This window comes from Entelurus aequoreus, linkage group LG11, assembly GCF_033978785.1.
Source record: "Entelurus aequoreus isolate RoL-2023_Sb linkage group LG11, RoL_Eaeq_v1.1, whole genome shotgun sequence".
In the NCBI taxonomy this organism is placed as follows: Eukaryota; Metazoa; Chordata; class Actinopteri; order Syngnathiformes; family Syngnathidae; genus Entelurus; species Entelurus aequoreus.
In genome coordinates, this window is record NC_084741.1 from 1,127,236 (window position 1) to 1,148,915 (window position 21,680).

General features: G+C 39.8%; 1 protein-coding gene across 3 annotated transcripts in view; it reads left to right on the forward strand.

Moving 5' to 3' along the window:
* The window catches only part of LOC133659685 (adenylate cyclase type 3-like), a 106,817-nt gene that overhangs the window by 29,950 nt on the left and 55,187 nt on the right, over window positions 1-21,680 (forward strand). For 2 of the 3 annotated variants that reach the window (XM_062062272.1, XM_062062273.1), the window contains exons 3-7: window positions 24-173; window positions 2,212-2,342; window positions 5,331-5,442; window positions 7,812-7,939; window positions 21,461-21,619. In XM_062062272.1, coding sequence (XP_061918256.1) covers window positions 24-173; window positions 2,212-2,342; window positions 5,331-5,442; window positions 7,812-7,939; window positions 21,461-21,619 — 680 coding nt within the window. The remainder of the gene's footprint in view (window positions 1-23; window positions 174-2,211; window positions 2,343-5,330; window positions 5,443-7,811; window positions 7,940-21,460; window positions 21,620-21,680) is intronic. The other variant, XM_062062274.1, reaches the window with a different exon arrangement.

Consider the following 21,680-nt stretch of genomic DNA (forward strand, 5'->3'; position numbering starts at 1 on the left):
GTGTTCCTACTTTGCCACCGCAGCTCCTGGCCAACGTGGTCATCTACATGTGCGCCATCACCGTGGGCGTCATGTCCTACTACATGGCCGACAGGAAGCACCGCAAGGCCTTCCTGGAGGCCAGACAGTCCCTGGAGGTCAAGCTCAACCTGGAGGAGCAGAGCCAGCAACAGGTCAGAGGTCACCTGCTGTATGATATCATTCTCTCATGTCACTGTACCGACTGTTGGTACACACATGTGGTATATAATATCATTCTCTCATGTCACTGTACCGACTGTTGGTACACACACACACATGTGGTATATAATATCATTCTCTCATGTCACTGTGTTGGTACACACACATGTGGTATATAATATCAATAAAAATAGAGCTGTTTGGCCACTATACTCCGCAATATGTTTGGAGGAGAAAAGGTGAGGCCTTTAACCCTAGGAACACCATGCCTACCGTCAAGCATGGTGGTGGTAGTATTATACTCTGGGCCTGTTTTGCTGCCAATGGAACTGCTGCTTTAAATGGGACAATGAAAAAGGATAAGGCTGCAGCTAACGATTATTTTTCTATCGATTAATCTAACGATTATTTTTTTCGATTAATCGGTTAATCTATAGATTATTTTTTCGATTCATCTATAGATTATTTTTCCTTTTACCGATTATTTTATTTTATTTAAAATGAAGATGAAAAAAAAACTGTAGGCCTGTTTTTTCAAAAGGCATGGCTTTTATTTACAAAAAAGAAGAAGTATGGCCACTCAGTCAACATTGACAACAACATGACAAAATATTCTGTAACAATGTAAACATTTAAAACTTTTAACATTTAACAAAATTAAAAGTAGCTTATTTGCTTTTTAATGTGCAAATATAAAAGTCAACATCCAGTGCAAATCTTAATATTCTGCAATAGTATAAGCATTTCAAAAGTAAAGGTATTGCTTATTTTGCTTTAAAATGTGCAAAAATAAAGATAAACATCCAATACAAAAAAGTGCAAAACGAAATATTCTGTAACAACAGTGTAAACATTTCAACAAAAGTGAAAGTATTGCTTATTTGCTAAAATGTGCAAAAATAAAGATAAACATCCAATACAAAAAAGTGCCAATCTAAATATTCTGGAGCACTGTAAACATTAATTATTGCTTTTAAAATGTGCAAAATAAACACCCAGTCCAACACAGTACACAATAACCAATTCTACTCATTCCAGTGAGTGACTAACAGTTGTAATGAAGAAAGGTTAGCATGTCTACATGCTCTGGTTCTTTTCTTGTTTACAATATTCCCAGCAGCTGAAAATAGGCGCTCAGAAGGGGTCGATGTGGCTGGAACTGAGAGCTAATTAGCCTTCACCTCAAGCCAGGACTGCGAGTGAGCTGAGCTCCAGTTTATATTTCTAGAAAGTCAACGGGCTCATAGTGATGTTACTAGTAGTTGACTGGGAGGTGTTTATTATCATTTGGGGAGAGTCCGCTGCCTGATGCTCACCTGCTAAACACCTATCTGCTATACGCTGAAGCTCTGAATACGCACTGCTGATTGGCTGATAACGCTTTGTATAACGCTTTGTGTGTACCAATCAGATGGTTGTGTGGGTGGGACAATGCTGCGTGCTGAGGCAGCCGCAGAAGGAGCAAAGCAGCTTGTTAACACTTTAGCAGCTAAAGTTAGCTTTAGCTTAGAAACTCGTTCGGTACACCCCCGTACCGAACCGAAAGCCCCGTACCGAAACGGTTCAATACAAAACACGTACCGTTACACCCCTGGTGGTGTTCCTGGGATTAAAGGCCTCACCTTTTCTCCTCCAAACATATTGCTGGGTATTGTGGCCAAACAGCTCCATTTTTGTTTCATCTGACATCACCTGGAGGAAAGTCCTGTGGTCAGATGAAACAAGAATGGAGCAGTTTGGCCACAATACAGGCGGGTAAAGTATCTTGCCCGAGGACACAACGGCAGTGATTGGATGGCGGAAGCGGAGATCGAACCCGCAACCCTCAAGTTGCTGGCACAGCCGCCGTACCAACAGAGCCACGCCGCCCCAAATGTTTATAAAAAACATTTATAAACCATAAGAAGAACCTTAAAATTGACCCTGAAACTCCCAGGGAGCCAATGCAGAGACTTTAAAACTGTTGTAACGTGAGCCCGCCTTGAGGTCTTGGTCAGGAGTCCTGGTCTCTTATTGTGCGTTGGTGTGCAGGAACGCCTGCTGCTGTCCATCCTTCCCAAACACATCGCAGACGAGATGCTGCAGGACATGAAGAAGGAACCCAGCCAGAAGGAGATGCAGCAGTTTAACACCATGTACATGTACAGACATGAGAATGTCAGGTAATGCACATCTACCATAGGGCTGGCCTCAGCCCGTATCACTATCCAAGTGTCGCGCCCATGTCAGCAAAAAGAAAATATGTATGTCATGTGTGCCTGCATGTGTGATATCATGTGCGATACAAGCAGTCCTGCTGTGTGTTTACTTTCTTGTGATATCATGTGCGATACGAGCAGTCCTGCTGCGTGTTTACTTGTGTGTGACATCATGTGCGATACGAGCAGTCCCGCTGCGTGTTTACTTGTGTGTGGTATCATGTGCGATACAAACAGTCATGCAGCGTGTTTACTTTCTTGTGATATCATGTGCAATCCAAACAGTCCTGCAGCGTGTTTACTTTTGTGTGATATCATGTGCGATACAAACGGTGTTGCCGTGTTTTACTTGCGTGCGATATAATGTACGATACAAGCAGTCCTGCAGAGTGTTTACTTGTGTGTGATATCATGTGCGACACAAGCAGTCCTGCTACGTGTTGACATGCGTGCGATATCAGGTGCGATACGAGCAGTCCTGCTTTGTGTTTACTTGTGTGCGATATCACGTGTGTTACGTGCAGTCCCGCTGCGTGTTTACGTCTGTGGGATATCATGTGCGATACGAGCAGTCCTGCTGCGGGTTTACTTGTGTGCGTCATCATGTGCGATACAAACAGTCATGCAGCGTGTTTACTTTTGTGTGATATCATGTGCGATACTAACAGTATGTATGTATGTATGTATGTATGTATGTATGTATGTGATATAATGTGCGATACAAGCAGTCCTGCAGTGTGTTTATATGTGTTTATCATGTGTGATACAAGCAGTGATGCAGTGTTTTACTTGCGTGCGATATAATGTACGATACAAGCAGTCCTGCAGAGTGTTTACTTGTGTGTGATATCATGTGCGACACAAGCGGTCCTGCTACGTGTTGACATGCGTGCGATATCAGGTGCGATACGAGCAGTCCTGCTTTGTGTTTACTTGTGTGCGATATCACGTGTGTTACGAGCAGGCCCGCTGCGTGTTTACGTCTGTGGGATATCATGTGCGATACGAGCAGTCCCGCTGCGGGTTTACTTGTGTGCGTCATCATGTGCGATACAGTCATGCAGCGTGTTTACTTTCTTGTGATATCATGTGCAATCCAAACAGTCCTGCAGCGTGTTTACTTTTGTGTGATGTCATGTGCGATACTAACAGTGCTGCCGGGTTTTACTTGTATGTGATATAATGTGCGATACAAGCAGTCCTGCAGTGTGTTTATATGTGTTTGATATCATGTGTGATACAAGCAGTGATGCAGTGTTTTACTTGCGTGTGATATAATGTGTGATACAAGCAGTCCTGCAGAGTGTTTACTTGTGTGTGATATCATGTGCGATACAAGCGGTCCGGCTCCGTGTTTACGTGCGTGTGATATCATGTGCGATACTAGCAGTCCTGCTGCGTGTTTACTTGTGTGTGATATCATGTGCAATACGAGCAGTCCTGCAGTGTTAACTTGTGTGCGATATCATATGCGATACGAGTTGTCCCGCTGCGTGTTTACTTGTGGGGGATATCATGTGCGATACAAACAGTCCTGCAGCCTGTTTACTTTTTTGTAAAGTCATGTGCGATCCAAACAGTTCTGCAGCGTGTTTGCTTTTGTGTGATATCATGTGCGATACAAACAGTGCTGCCGTGTTTTACTTGTGCGTGATATGTGTGATACAAGCAATCCTGCAGTGTGTTTATATGTGTTTGATATCATGTGTGATGCAGTGTTTTACTTGCGTGTAGTATCATGTGCGATACAAGTAGTCCTGCAGAGTGTTTACTTGTGTGCGATACGAGCAGTCCTGCCGCGTGGTTAGTTGTGTGCGATATCACGTGCGATCGTGTTTAGTTGTGTGCGATACCATGTGCCATACGAGCAGTCCTACTTATATCGCAGACTTCTTGTATTGGAGTTCTTGTATCAGACCATTTAGATGGAGGCCGATACGGTCCAATGCTTGCTGATTCTGAATATTGGATGGGGACACCCTCAGTACATTTCTAACTGTCTGCCTGTGTCCGTCTCTGGTTGTGGTGGTGCAGTATTCTGTTTGCAGACATGGTCTAATAATATTGTCTCTGGTTGTGGTGGTGCAGTATTCTGTTTGCAGACATTGTCTAATAATATTGTCTCTGGTTGTGGTGGTGCAGTATTCTGTTTGCAGACATTGTCTAATAATATTGTCTCTGGTTGTGGTGGTGCAGTATTCTGTTTGCAGACATTGTCTAATAATATTGTCTCTTGTTGTGGTGGTGCAGTATTCTGTTTGCAGACATTGTCTAATAATATTGTCTCTGGTTGTGGTGGTGCAGTATTCTGTTTGCAGACATTGTCTAATAATATTGTCTCTGGTTGTGGTGGTGCAGTATTCTGTTTGCAGACTTTGTCTAATAATATTGTCTCTGGTTGTGGTGGTGCAGTATTCTGTTTGCAGACATTGTCTAATAATATTGTCTCTGGTTGTGGTGGTGCAGTATTCTGTTTGCAGACATTGTCTAATAATATTGTCTCTGGTTGTGGTGGTGCAGTATTCTGTTTGCAGACATTGCCTAATAATATTGTCTCTGGTTGTGGTGGTGCAGTATTCTGTTTGCAGACTTTGTCTAATAATATTGTCTCTGGTTGTGGTGGTGCAGTATTCTGTTTGCAGACTTTGTCTAATAATATTGTCTCTGGTTGTGGTGGTGCAGTATTCTGTTTGCAGACATTGCCTAATAATATTGTCTCTGGTTGTGGTGGTGCAGTATTCTGTTTGCAGACTTTGTCTAATAATATTGTCTCTGGTTGTGGTGGTGCAGTATTCTGTTTGCAGACTTTGTCTAATAATATTGTCTCTGGTTGTGGTGGTGCAGTATTCTGTTTGCAGACATTGTCTAATAATATTGTCTCTGGTTGTGGTGGTGCAGTATTCTGTTTGCAGACTTTGTCTAATAATATTGTCTCTGGTTGTGGTGGTGCAGTATTCTGTTTGCAGACATTGTGGGCTTCACCCAGCTGTCCTCGTCATGCAGCGCCCAAGAGCTGGTCAAACTCCTCAATGAACTCTTCGCTCGATTTGACAAACTGGCCGCAGTAAGTGTCTCACTGATTACTGTCCTTCAGCTATAATTGTATTTCTATTTTGTTGGTAATCAGTTCCCCATAAGAAACCCAATGAATCCAGACATACATACAGTATACATATATATATTATATGTGTCCATCCATCCATCCATTTTCTTTCGCTTATCCGAGGCAGCAGCCTCAGCAGAGAAGCCCAGACTTCCCTCTCCCTAGCCACTTCGTCCAGCTCCTCCCGGGGGATCCCGAGGTGTTCCCAACATTCCTAACGTGTCCTGGGTCTTCCCCGTGGCCTCCTACCGGTCGGACGTGCCCTAAACAACTCCCCAGGGAGGCGTTCGGGTGGCATCCTGACCAGATGCCCGAACCACCTCATCTGGGTCCTCTCCATGTGGAGGAGAAGCAGCTTTACTTTGAGCTCCTCCCGGATGGCAGAGCTTCTCGCCCGATCTCATTTCAGCCGCTTGTACCCGTGATCTTGTCCTTTCGGTCATAACCCAAAGCTCATGACCATAGGTGAGGATGGGAACGTAGATCGACCGCTAAATGAAAGCTTTGCCTTCCGGCTCAGCTCCTTCTTCACCACAACGGATCGATACAGTGTCCGCATTACTGAAGACGCCGCACCGATCCGCCTGTCGATCTCACCATCCACTCTTGAACAAGACTCCGAGGTACTTGAACTCCTCCACTTGGGGCAGGGTCTCCTCCCCAACCCGGAGATGGTGAGAACCATGGACTCAGACTTGGAGTTGCTGATACTCATCCCAGTCGGCTGCGAACCGATCCAGTAAGAGCGGAAGATCCTGGCCAGATGAAGCCATCAGGACCACATCTTCTGCAAAAGGTAGAGACCTAATCTTGCAGCCACCAAATCGGATCCCCTCAACGCCCTGACTGCACCCAGAATTTCTGTCCATAAAAGTTATGAACAGAATGGGTGACAAAGGGCAGCCTTGGCGGAGTCCAACCCTCACTGGAAACAGGTCCGACTTACTGCCGGCAATGCGGACCAAGCTCTGACACTGATCATACAGGGAGCGGACCACCACAATCAGACAGTCCGATACCCCATACTCTCTGAGCACTCCCCACAGGACTTCCCGAGGGACACAGTCGAATGCCTTCTCCAAGTCCACTAAGCACATGTAGACTGGTTGTGAACATACCATTGTGTTCTGTATCGGCCCATGCTTCCCTTCTTGTCCCTCCTCCTCCATGACAGAAGGCTCTAAAAGTTCAGAATCAGAATCAGAATAGTTTTTATTGCCATTGTTTGAGAGCGGGTTCACAAACTAGGATTTTTTCTTGGTGCAGTGGTGCAACATAAAAGACATAAAACACAGAATAGGTAATAACATGAGCTGTGACTGAGCTATCAGATCTGTTATTGTTCATGTGTCTGATGGCCGAGGGGAAACAACTGTTTTGGTGGCGGGAGGTGTGGGTCTGGATGGACCGTAGTCTCCTGCCTGAGGGGAGAGGGGAGAATAGTTTGTGTCCAGGGTGAGAAGAGTCAGCTGTGATCCCACCCACACGCCTCCTGGTCCTGGAGGAGAACAGGTCCTGGAGGGATGGGGGCTTGCAGCCAATCACCTTCTCAGCAGCACGTACCATGCGCTGCAGTCCAGTGTGGCGCCGGGGAACCACACGGATGGACTCCATGATGGCCGAGTAGAACTGCACCAGCATCTCGGTCGGCACCTTCAGTTTCCTCAGCTGCCGCAGGAAGTACTTCCTCTGCTGGGCCTTCTTGATGAGGGAGCTGATGGTCTGCTCCCACTTGAGGTCCTGGGTGATGGTGGTGCCCAAGAAACGGAAGGAGTCCACGATGGAGACGGGGGTGGGAGAGTCAATCAGGGTGAGGGGGGATGGTGGGGCTGTGACTTTCCTGAAGTCCATGATCATCTCCACTGTTTTCTGGGCGTTCAGCTCCAGGTTGTTGAGGTTGCACCAGGACGCCAGCCGGTCCACCTCTCTCCTGTAGGCGGACTTGTCGCCATCCGAGATGAGCCCGATGAGGGTGGTGTCGTCCACAAACTTGAGCAGCTTTACGGACTGGTGACTGGAGGTGCAGCAGTTTGTATACAGGGAGAAGAGCCAGGGGGAAAGTTCCTTCGTCTGTCTCTCCCTGGCCCTTCTTCTCTTGCTGCTCTGCACTCTGATGTTTATTTGCCATCCCAAAATAAATACTACGACCTTAGCTTTCTCCGGACAGTTCTTTATCGAACAGGGACACACCTCGACTCATGATTCCAAAGTAAGTTACCCATCAATTTGACTTTGACAAAGCTGTACTAGAAAGTTCTGCATGGTCAGAGCATCATGAAGGGAGGGAAATGGTTCCTTCCTCTGACAAAAACCCCGTCCACATTTTTTAGAAATATCACCAGCTGAGGATCAAGATCCTGGGAGACTGTTACTATTGCATCTGTGGCCTGCCAGACTACAGGGAGGACCATGCCGCCTGCTCCATCATGATGGGCCTCGCCATGGTGGAGGCCATCTCGTGAGTACCGCTCCACTCGCATGTTCCCCAAAGTCAATTTGTGCATTTGCCAGCGGGGGAATTGACGGCTTGGGTGAGCTAGTATGGATTTTTTTTTCAAGCTGGGAAATGACCAACACTTTGGACTCGTGTTGTCCCCATACCAAAATGTATTTCCATACTTTTCGGTACGTTTCTAAATAAGGGGGAACCACCATTTTTTGAAATTATTGTCTTTATCGTAACAACAAATCTTAATGTACATGAAACATACGTTTATTATTGTCATTTAGTCCTTAAATAAAATAGTGAACAACTTGTCTTTTAGTAGTAAGTAAACAAACAAAGACTCCTAATTAGTCTGCAGTAACATATTGTGTCATTTATCATTCTATTATTTTGTACACATTATGAGGGACAAACTGTAAAAATTGATTATTAATCTACTTGTTCATTTACTGTTAATATCTGCTTATTTTCTGTTTTAACATGTTCTATCTACACTTCTGTTCAAATGTAATAATCACTTATTCTTCTCTTCTTTGATACTTGACATTAGTTTTGGATGATACCACACATTTAGGTATGGATCATGTCGATACCAAGTAGTTACAGGATCATACATTGGTCATATTCAAAGTCCTCATGTGTCCAGGGACATATTTACTGACTTTATAAACATAATGTAGATTTTGTGATGCTAAAAAGTATCGTTGTAATCATAGTAGTATCGACTAGATACGCTCTTGCACTTGGTATCATTACAGTGGATGTCAGGCGTAGATCCACCCATGACATTTGTTTGCATTTTGACGATGGTGAGCTACGATGTGTAGTGAAGCATGTTTAGCTATTCCTCGTCCTGCAGTGATAATGATACTTGTAAGAAACGTACTTTATTTGTCGCCATGGAGACCAGGATTAGTGATTTAGAAGTAGCTAAAACACTGTGGATGGATGTTAGCTGCATGTCCTAAAGCAGCTCTTCCTGAGGGTGTTTCAGTGTTATAACTTCACCTTTATCTTGACTTTTTACACCAAAATGCGTCCATTCTCCCTTTTCTGTCTACACACTGTGTCTGCTTGTAAGTACTCTGTGTGTGTGCGCTGCCCAACATGCTCCTCTGCTGGTGAAACCAGCAATGACACCACGTGACGACGACGGGTGGGCCGGGGGATCCGGTACTTTTTAGAGGCGGTATAGTACCGAATATAATGAATTAGTATCGTGGTACTATACCAGGGGTCGGCAACCTTTACCACTCAAAGAGCCATTTTGACCCGTTTCACAAATTAAAGAAAACAATGGGAGCCACAAAACTCTTTTGAAATTTAAAATGAAATAACACTGCATATAACGGTTTTTTTTTGCTTTGTGCTATGTATAAACAAACTATTATGGGTTACATTTATGAAATCAATGAGAGATATATAATATATAATAACATTTCTGCATGAAACAAAACGTTTTTAACTCCGAAAAAGACGGCGGGTTGAAGGTTAAGTAAAATACTTAATGTCAATTTAAGTCCTCCTTGTAGTAATGAAAAAACAAAACGCCAAACTTAAATTATCCACGCCCTGCGATGAGGTGGCGACTTGTCCAGGGTGTACCCCGCCTTCCGCCCGATTGTAGCTGAGATAGGCTCCAGCGCCCCCCGCAACCCCGAAGGGAATAAGCGGTAGAAAATGGATGGATGGAATTATCCACTGGCAGAGAACCAAAAATGCCGTCCTCTGTCTCTGTGCCGTCCTCCTTTTACTGGCGCCGTGCAGTCAGCTGCCAACCTGAATAACAAAATGTCTATTTCACTGAACAATTAAAAAATGTCAATACATGCAAAATTATAGGAAATAAAAAGATTTATTATACAGTGATTTCTGCTCCTGAACCGCAGCGCACATTGTCTCCACATCAGGGCTGTATGACGTCACCTTTATCTTCACACCGGATTGTAAACTCTCATCTGTGAGGCGTATGCGATGTTTGTTTTTAATAAAGTTAATGTTGGAGAACACCTGCTCACATACATATGTGGGTGCAAAGATCGACAGGACTCCAAGTGCATACTTGTTCATGTTCACATAAAAGTGGGGGATAGCGTTCCATGTTTCGAACACAAGTTTGTCTGCTTTGGGGAGGTTTTCAATATCACACTATTTGTGATTCTGAGCAAGAACAGCCTTCTGGCGTGAAACATCTTCAAGGTCCGCTGTTCACTTGGACACCCACATGTCTTTGTCGGTTGTCAGCCAGTTCCATCTCAAGATCAGGTGGACACGTAGAGAGAGAGAGAGAGCGAGCGAGTGAGAGAGTGAGAGAGCATAAAGCTTGTGTCGGCTTACGGTACAGAAGACTATATCCCCGCGCGTGATGGCAGGTTGAGCAGGCTTATGAAGGCAGCTCCCTCATTACAGGCAGGTGCGCTGATTGCCGGTGAATGATTGCAGCTGGCGGCTGCTGCAGGACTGAGACGCGGCGGCGCGTCCCTGGATGTGCGCGGCCGTGGGCATGTCCCGAGGTTTGACTAGCAGCCGCGGGTTGCCGACCCCTGTACTATACCAATACCGTACAACCCTACTATGGACTTCACATCTGTATCACTCTCTGAGTGCATCCAAGAGTCTGGACACCAGGGACACGCTGACTGACCGATCGGTATCCAGTTCGGTTTCGCGAATAAAGTACGGCCATTTCCAATTGCAATGCCTTTCAACGCCGATCCCCTCCAGCTGATACCAGATTTATTTTTGCTCCCTTGTCTGACTGAGGCGGCTCGCAACTGACTGTGTGTCTTGTGGGAGCCCTAAGATAATACTCCTCACTAGAGATGTCCGATAATATCAGCCTGCCGATATTATCGGCCGATATATGCGTTAAAATGTAATATCGGAAATTATCGGTATCGTTTTTTTTTTATTATCGGTATCGTTTTTTTTAATTTATTTTTTATTTATTTTTTTTTTTATTAAATCAACATAAAAAACACAAGATACACTTACCATTAGTGCACCAACCCAAAAAACCTCCCTCCCCCATTTACACTCATTCACACAAAAGGGTTGTTTCTTTCTGTTATTAATATTCTGGTTCCTACATTATATATCAATATATATCAATACAGTCTGCAAGGGATTGTGCGTGCTGCTGGTCCACTAATAGTACTAACCTTTAACAGTTAATTTGACTCATTTTCATTCATTATTAGTTTCTATGTAACTGTTTTTATATTGTTTTACTTTCTTTTGTATTCAAGAAAATGTTTTTAATTTATTTATCTTATTTTATTTAATTTAAAAAATGCTTTAAAATGTAATATCGGAAATTATCGGTATCGTTTTTTTTTATTATCGGTATCGTTTTTTGTTTTTTTTAATTAAATCAACATAAAAAACACAAGATACACTTACCATTAGTGCACCAACCCAAAAAACCTCCCTCCCCCATTCACACTCATTCACACAAAACGGTTGTTTCTTTCTGTTATTAATATTCTGGTTCCTACATTATATATCAATATATATCAATACAGTCTGCAAGGGATACAGTCCGTAAGCACACATGATTGTGCGTGCTGCTGGTCCACTAATAGTACTAACCTTTAACAGTTAATTTTACTCATTTTCATTCATTATTAGTTTCTATGTAACTGTTTTTATATTGTTTTACTTTCTTTTGTATTCAAGAAAATGTTTTTTAATTTATTTATCTTATTTTATTTTATTTAAAAAATGCTTTAAAATGTAATATCGGAAATTATCGGTATCGTTTTTTTTATTATCGGTATCGTTTATTTTTTTAAAATTAAATCAACATAAAAAACACAAGATACACTTACCATTAGTGCACCAACCCAAAAAACCTCCCTCCCCCATTCACACTCATTCACACAAAAGGGTTGTTTCTTTCTGTTATTAATATTCTGGTTCCTACATTATATATCAATATATATCAATACAGTCTGCAAGGGATACAGTCCGTAAGCACACATGATTGTGCGTGCTGCTGCTCCACTAATAATACTAACCTTTAACAGTTAATTTTACTCATTTTCATTCATTATTAGTTTCTATGTAACTGTTTTTATATTGTTGTACTTTTTTTTTATTCAAGTAAATGTTTTTAATTTATTTATCTTATTTTACTAATTTTTCAAAAAGTACCTTATCTTCACCATACCTGGTTGTCCAAATTAGGCATAATAATGTGTTAATTCCACGACTGCATATATCGGTTGATATCGGTATCGGTAATTAAAGAGTTGGACAATATCGGAATATCGGATATCGGCAAAAAGCCATTATCGGACATCCCTACTCCTCACCTCTATTGTGGACAATGGAGGACATTTTGTTACACACTAAACAATAGCGAGCTAAGAGCAGACATGCTAATCGCCAAGCTAGCCTGAAACTTAGACTTAGACTTGCTTTTTATTGTCATTCAAATGTTACAGTACAGATAAGAAGTTGCATTAGCTCATGGTAGTGCAGGATAGAAGAGCAATGATGTGCAGATATAAATAAATAGATTACTGTACAGATAAATATAATCCATGTTTATGGGTGTATGTTATATTGTCTATATATTCCAGCCAGTAATCCATTTTTGGAGGGAATTATTATGATGCGTTCAAGAGTCTTACGGCATGAGGGAAGAAGCTGTTACAGAACCTGGAGGTTCTGCTACGGAGGCTGCGGAACCTCCTTCTAGACCAGTGGTTCTTAACCTGGGTTGGATGGAACCCTAGGGGTTTGGTGAGTCGGGCTCAGGGGGTTCGGCTGAGGTCAAGACACACCCGACTCATCATGTGAATACAAACTTCTCCTTATGGGCGTATTGCGGGTACGGCAACAGCTGACTGGTTTGCAGGTGTGTCATTTGTTGTGAGTTCATGCACTGTGTTGCTTTTGTTCTTTGAACAAGGTGATGTTCATGCACGCTTCATTTTCTGCACCAGTAAAAAAACATTGTAACTCTTTAGTATGGGGAACATATTCACCATTAATTAGTTGCTTATTAACATGCAAATTAGTAACTAGTCATTATTAAGTACTTATTAATGCCTTATTCGGCATGGCCTTATTCTAACCCTAACCCTCTAACCCTAACCAAATAACTCTAAATGAAGTCTTTATTGCTTACAATATGTTCCCCTAGTGCAGGGGTTGGCAACCCGCGGTATCGTTTTTTTTTATTATCGGTATCGTTTATATTTTTTTTTAAATTAAATCAACATAAAAAACACAAGATACACTTACAATTAGTGCACCAAGCCAAAAAAAACCTCCCTCCCCCATTTACACTCATTCACACAAAAGGGTTGTTTCTTTCTGTTATTAATATTCTGGTTCCTACATTATATATCAATATATATCAATACAGTCTGCAAGGGATACAGTCCGTAAGCACACATGATTGTGCGTGCTGCTGCTCCACTAATAGTACTAACCTTTAACAGTTAATTTGACTCATTTTCATTCATTACTAGTTTCTATGTAACTGTTTTTATATTGTTTTACTTTCTTTTGTATTCAAGAAAATGTTTTTAATTTATTCATCTTATTTTATTTTATTTAAAAAATGCTTTAAAATGTAATATCGGAAATTATCGGTATCGTTTTTTTTTTATTATCGGTATCGGTTTTTTTTTAAAAATTAAATCAACATAAAAAACACAAGATACACTTACCATTAGTGCACCAACCCAAAAAACCTCCCTCCCCCATTCACACTCATTCACACAAAACGGTTGTTTCTTTCTGTTATTAATATTCTGGTTCCTACATTATATATCAATATATATCAATACAGTCTGCAAGGGATACAGTCCGTAAGCACACATGATTGTGCGTGCTGCTGGTCCACTAATAGTACTAACCTTTAACAGTTAATTTTACTCATTTTCATTAATTACTAGTTTCTATGTAACTGTTTTTATATTGTTTTACTTTCTTTTGTATTCAAGAAAACGTTTTTAATTTATTTATCTTATTTTATTTAATTTAAAAAATGCTTTAAAATGTAATATCGGAAATTATCGGTATCGTTTTTTTTTATTATCGGTATCGTGTTTTTTCTGTTTTTTTTTAAATTAAATCAACATAAAAAACACAAGATACACTTACCATTAGTGCACCAACCCAAAAAACCTCCCTCCCCCATTCACACTCATTCACACAAAAGGGTTGTTTCTTTCTGTTATTAATATTCTGGTTCCTACATTATATATCAATATATATCAATACAGTCTGCAAGGGATACAGTCCGTAAGCACACATGATTGTGCGTGCTGCTGGTCCACTAATAGTACTAACCTTTAACAGTTAATTTGACTCATTTTCATTCATTACTAGTTTCTATGTAACTGTTTTTATATTGTTTTACTTTCTTTTGTATTCAAGAAAATGTTTTTAATTTATTTATCTTATTTTATTTTATTTAAAAAATGCTTTAAAATGTAATATCGGAAATTATCGGTATCGTTTTTTTTATTATCGGTATCGTTTTTTTTTTTAAAAATTAAATCAACATAAAAAACACAAGATACACTTACCATTAGTGCACCAACCCAAAAAACCTCCCTCCCCCATTTACACTCATTCACACAAAAGGGTTGTTTCTTTCTGTTATTAATATTCTGCTTCCTACATTATATATCAATATATATCAATACAGTCTGCAAGGGATACAGTCCGTAAGCACACATGATTGTGCGTGCTGCTGGTCCACTAATAGTACTAACCTTTAACAGTTAATTTTACTCATTTTCATTCATTATTAGTTTCTATGTAACTGTTTTTATATTGTTGTACTTTCTTTTTTATTCAAGTAAATGTTTTTAATGTATTTATCTTATTTTACTAATTTTTTTAAAAAGTACCTTATCTTCACCATACCTGGTTGTCCAAATTAGGCATATTAATGTGTTAATTCCACGACTGCATATATCGGTTGATATCGGTTGATATCGGTATCGGTAATTAAAGAGTTGGACAATATCGGAATATCGGATATCTTTGCTTATTAACATGCAAATTAGTAACTAGTCATTATTAAGTACTTATTAATGCCTTATTCGGCATGGCCTTATTCTAACCCTAACCCTAACCAAATAACTCTAAATGAAGTCTTTATTGCTTACAATATGTTCCCCTAGTGCATGCGGCTCTTTAGCGCCGCCCTAGTGGCTCTCTGAAGCTTTTTCAAAAATGTATGAAAAATGGAAACAGATGAGGGGAAAAAAAAAAAAAAAAATTTGTTTTAATATGGTTTCTGTAGGAGGACAAACATGACACAAACCTCCCTAATTGTTATAAAGCACACTGTTTATATTAAACATGCTTCACTGATTCGAGTATTTGGCGAGCGCCGTTTTGTTCTACTAATTTTGGCGGTCCTTGAACTCACCTTAGTTTGTTTACATGTATAACTTTCTCGGACTTTCTAGGACGTGTTTTCACTCTTATGCCACTTCTTTTTCTGTCTCATTTGGTCCACCAAACTTTTAACATTGTGCGTGAATGCACAAAGGTGAGTTTTGTTGATGTTATTGACTTGTGTGGAGTGCTAATCAAACATACTTGGTCACTGCATGACTGCAAGCTAATCGATGCTAACATGCTATTTAGGCTAGCTATATGTACATATTGCATCATTATGCCTCATTTGTAGCTATATTTGAGCTCATTTAGTTTCCTTTAAGTCATCTTAATTCAATGTATATCTCATGACACACTATCTGTATGTAATATGGCTTCTATTTTGTTGCGGCTCCAGACAGATTTGTTTTTGTATTTTTGGTCCAATGGGTGAGGGCCGACATCCGGGCAACTGAGCTACATACGGGTTCTTCGAGCCATAGCAACAAGACTGGCGTTGAAAACAACCCGTTGCCATTACTCTTTAACCTGTCGACCTACGCTGGTTAAACCCGTCATTCTGCCTCCAAAATGCCGAAAAACTGTGTTGTTTTTGGTTGTGCTAACCACAACTGGAAACAGGGAAAACAAAGGTTGTATTTTGTTCTGCCAAAGCGCGATAAAAGCCCACAGAGACGAGACAAATGGCTCGCAGCTTTACACCGGGAAAACGAGGACGGTTCTCACTGGAGTCCCCCAAAGTCCCGGGTCGTGTGTTCGGATCACTTCGTTTCTGGTAAGTATAAGGAACAAAAATCCACCTTCTTAACCACAACTTGGCTATACCGTCCGTGCTAATGTTGTACTTGTTGAATTTTTACCTTATAACGTTCGACAGCTGAAGTTGTTGTTGTACAAAAATAACATGCGGTATATACTATATAGTCTATAGCAGGGGTCACCAACCTTTTTGAAAGCAAGAGCTACTTCTTGGGTAGTGATTAATGCGAAGGGCTACCAGTTTGATACACACTTAAATAAACTGCCAGAAATAGCCAATTTGCTCAATTTACCTTTAACTCTATGTTATTATTAATAATTAATGATATTTACACTTAATTGAACGGTTTAAAAGAGGACAAAACACGAAACAAATGACAATTAAATTTTGAAACATAGTTTATCTTCAATTTCGACTCTTTAAAATTCAAAATTCTACCGGAAAAAAAAGAAGAGAAAAACTAGCTAAATCGACTCTTTTTGAAAAAATTAAAAATATAATTTATGGAACATCATTAGTAATTTTTCCTGATTAAGATTAATTTTAGAATTTTGATGACATGTTTTAAATAGGTTAAAATCCAATCTACATTTTGTTAGAATATATAACAAATTGGACCAAGCTATATTTCTAACAAAGACAAATCATTATTTCTTCTAGATTTTCCAGAACAAAAATTTAAAAAGAAATTCAAAAGACTTTGAAATAAGATTCAAATGTTATTCTCCACATTTTCTAGATTTGCCAGAATATTTTTTTTGAATTTTAATCATAATAAGTTTGAAGAAATATTTCACAAATATTCTTCGTCGAAAAAACAGAAGCTACAATTAAGAATTAAATCAAAATATATTTATTATTCTTTACAATAAAAAAATACATTTACTTGAACATTGATTTAAATTGTCAGGAAAGAAGAGGAAGGAATTTAAAAGGTAAAAAGGTATATGTGTTTAAAAATCCTAAAATAATTTTTTAGGTTGTATTTTTTCTCTAAAATTGTCTTTCTGAAAGTTATAAGAAGCAAAGTAAAAAAAATAATGAATTTATTTAAACAAGTGAAGACCAAGTCTTTAAAATATTTTCTTGGAGTTTCAAATTCTATTTGAGTTTTGTCTCTCTTAGAATTAAAAATGTCGGGCAAAGCGAGACCAGCTTGCTAGTAAATAAATACAATTTAAAAAATAGAGGCAGCTCACTGGTAAGTGCTGCTATTTGAGCTATTTTTAGAACAGGCCAGCGGGCTACTCATCTGGTTCTTACGGGCTACCTGGTGCCCGCGGGCACCGCGTTGGTGACCCCTGCTCTATAGCCTAGCTAGCTATTTTCGAAAACCGGACAACGAGAGGATACCAGCGTTAAGATGGACACCACCGGGAAAACGTAAGCCAGGGCGGCCAAAGAACACCTGGCGAAGAACAGTTGTACTTAAACAATACATGTAGCCCTCAAATCTCTCAATATTTTATACACTAACACTTGATCTTGTTGTTGATAACTTCCGCGTCTCTTTCTTAGTAGCGCGCGGGCTAAGCTAACTAGCAAGCTAAGCTAAGCATGAGAAGCTTTAAAGTTCACTGAGACGAGTCTGACGCAAATAATACATTTTCGTTTTTTCACACGATATGCGAATAAGTAAAAATGCGTAATTTAAGGATTTAACGCCGACTTCCAAGCCACAACGCTCGTTAAATGCTTTTTCTGTCAATGCTGTGTTCGCTGTGAGCTGCTTTGTTTTCAACAAATTCCCGGTTGCTAGGCGGAAGTGACGTAGGTCTGCCCTCACCCATATCTAGCAACTAATACACGCTAATGTTTACTAGTTTGTTGTGTCCTGAGAGACAACTTGAACTGAACTACAACCTTCAACTTTTGTTTACCATTCAAGATCTGGGATCATCACCTTCTTCTAACTCAGTGGTTCTTAACCTTGTTGGAGGTACTGAACCCCACCAGTTTCATATGCGCTTTCACCCAACCCTTCTTTAGTGAAAAATAACATGTTTTTTTCTTAATTTAATCTTAATTTCTAAATATTAATCATGAAATGATGTTATTATATTAAATAAATACTAATAAAGATATATTTTACAAACAGAATGTTACAGGAATGTACACATGATCCCATGTTTACATCTCATTGTGCAAAATGTGAATGTTTTAGTGGGAACTAAATGCGATATCGGAAAGGGGTACACATGATTTCCAAAGCAGGACCCCCACCCAGACATGCAATACTAGTACACAGCTCATGAAAAACTATATGTTGGGTTACTTTCATTGTAAATGGGCCAAAACACTTATTTTAGAAAATAATCCCATGGAAATGACTGCTGTCATTTGATTATAATAAGAAAACATCCATCCATCCATTTTCTACTGCTTGTCCCTTTTGGCGTCATTAACTTGGTATTTAGTCAGGCTTGGGACAGGTGTGCTGCAGGTGTGGCCACAGTGTGCACATCTAAGTTAAAGTACCAATGATTGTCACACACTAGGTGTAGGGCTGCAACTAACGATTAATTTGATAATCGATTAATCTGTAGATTATTACTTCGATTAATCGATTAATAATCGGATAAGAGACAAACTACATTTCTATCCTTTCCAGTATTTTATTGGACAAAAACAGCATACTGGCACCATACTCATTTTGATTATTGTTTCTCAGCTGTTTGTACATGTTGCAGTTTATAAATAAAGGTTTATTTAAAAATAAAAATAAAACTTTTTTTTTTTTTTTTTTTAAAGCCTCAGCGCATGCGAATCGATGACTAAATTAATCGGCAACTATTTTTATAATCGATTTTAATCGATTTAATCGATTAGTTGTTGCAGCCCTAACTAGGTGTGGTGAAATTTGTCCTATGCATTTGACCCATCACCCTTGTTCACCCCCTGGGAGGTGAGGGGAGCAGTGGGCAGCGGTGGTGCCGCGCCCGAGAATCATTTTTGGTGTTTTAACCCCCAATTCCAAGCCTTGATGCTGAGTGCCAAGCAGGGAGGTAATGGCTCCCATTGTTATAGTCTTTGGTGTGACTCAGCTGGGGTTTGAACTCACAACCTACCCATCTCAGGGCGGACACTCTAACCACTAGGCCACCGAGTTAGAGGGAACATTGTTTGGGGGTATCCATAATACGCCGATAGGGGAGAAGTTTTTATTTACACGATGAGTCGGGTGTGTCCTGACCTCCGCCGAACCCCTGAGGCCGACTCACCGAGCCCCTAGGGTTCCATCCAACCCAGGTTAAGAACCACTGCTCTAACTGGTTAAATCAGAGGTCACCAACCTTTTTGAAACCAAGAGCTACTTCTTGGGTACTGATTAATGCAAAGGGCTACCAGTTTGATACACACTTAAAAAAATTGCCAGAAATAGCCAATTTACTCAATTTACCTTTAACTCTGTTATTATTAATAATTAATGATATTTACACTTAATTGATCGGTTTAAAAGAGGAGAAAACACGAAAAAAAATGTCAATTAAATTTTGAAACGTAGTTTATTTTCAATTTCGACTCTTTAAAATTCAAAATCCAACCGAAAAAAAGAAGAGAAAAACTAGCTAATTCGAATCTTTTTGAAAAAATTAAAAAAAATAATTTATGGAACGTCATTAGTAATTTTTCCTGATTAAGATTAATTTGAGAATTTTAATGACATGTTTTAAATAGGTTAAAATCCAATCTGCACTTTGTTAGAATATATAACAAATTGGACCAAGCTATATTTCTAACAAAGACAAATCATTATTTCTTCCAGATTTTCCAGAACAAATTTTTAAAAAAGAAATTCAAAGGACTTTGAAATAAGATTTCAATTTGATTCTACAGATTTTCTAGATTTGCCAGAATAATTTTTTTGAATTTTAATCATAATAAGTTTGAAGAAATATTTCACAAATATTCTTTGTCGAAAAAACAGAAGCTAAAATGAAGAATTAAATTAAAATTGATTTATTATTCTTTACAATAAAAAAAAAAATTTTTACTTGAACATTGATTTAAATTGTCAGGAAAGAAGAGGAAGGAATTTAAAAGGTATATGTGTTTAAAAATCCTAAAATCATTTTTAAGGTTGTTTTTTTTTCTCTAAAATTGTCTTTCTGAAATGTATAAGAAGCAAAGTAAAAAAAATAATGAATTTATTTAAACAAGTGAAGACCAAGTCTTTAAAATATTTTCTCGGATTTTCAAATTCTATTTGAGTTTTGTCTCTCTTAGAATTAAAAATGTCGAGCAAAGCGAGACCAGCTTGCTAGTAAATAAATACAATTTAAAAAATAGAGGCAGCTCACTGGTAAGTGCTGCTATTTCAGCTATTTTTAGAACAGGCCAGCGGGCTACTCATCTGGGGCCGTACTTATCAAGCTTCTTAGAGTGCCATTTTACACTTAAGTCCTGATAATTTGCGAAATTTAGTCCTACTCTCAAACTTAAGAATAAAAGCTTTTTATCAACATTCTTAAGTCTAGGAATCACTCCTACTCTCCACGATATTTAAGAGACCTTCAGAGGTGTCTTAAGTGGTTAGGAGTTGCCAGCAGGGGATGGCACTGAGGCGAGAGAGACGTGCGCGAACGTTCAGGGAACGGAACAATGTTTTTTTTTTTTTTGATGACGAGCAGCTGATCAAACGGTATCGTTTAGACAGAGCGGATATTATTTTTGTCACAGATTTAATACTTTTCGATTCTTTGTTGATTTCTGCATGTGTCTGCAGTGGGCTAGTATATATAGAGCCACCCACACCAGTTTCAAATTAGTTGCCTAATTAATGAATTGGAAAGAAAATGTTATGACAGTAGCGTATGTGTGTGGCCGTGAGGTGAGTGACGTCAGTGAGTGTGTGGGCGAGAGAAGAGAGGGAGCGGTAGCATGAGTGCCGGCGGGGACTAGTTTGTTTTGTATTATTTTGTAGTTTATTGTCAAAATATACACTCCCATTGTCCACGTAAATATTTCCAAGATATTTCTTTATTCTTAGACAACGGATTCCCTTCCGTGATTGGTCATTTCTATATGACGTCACCTAAAATTCCGTTTACGGCACATAGTAATGTCGTAATTCAGCTCTGAGTGTGACACTTAAGATTCAGTCCTACACTTCGCTGAAAGTGTGAGTAAGACGCTTGATAACTAACTTTTAAGTGCAGCTTTCAGCGAAGAATTTATTTACTCTTAAGTCAACTCTTAGCAGACTTCTTAGGAGTAATTCTAAGAAGCTTGATAAGTACGGCCCCTGGTCCTTACGGGCTACCTGGTGCCCGCGGGCACCGCGTTGGTGACCCCTGGGTTAAACGAATGTCAGAAAGATGAATAGTCTGCAACTTAAGGGGTCATTTTTTACACTTGTTTATTTTTTGACCGATTATGTGGATGTGGTGTCACACCAGGTACGTGCGGGAGAAAACCCAGACGGACGTTGACATGCGGGTGGGCGTGCACAGTGGCACGGTCCTGGGAGGAGTTCTGGGCCAGAAGCGCTGGCAGTACGACGTGTGGTCCACTGACGTCACCGTCGCCAACAAGATGGAGGCCGGCGGCATACCGGGGTAACCACACACATTGTCATGTCACTATGATGTCATAATTCTCTACATTGCGTGTATTTTT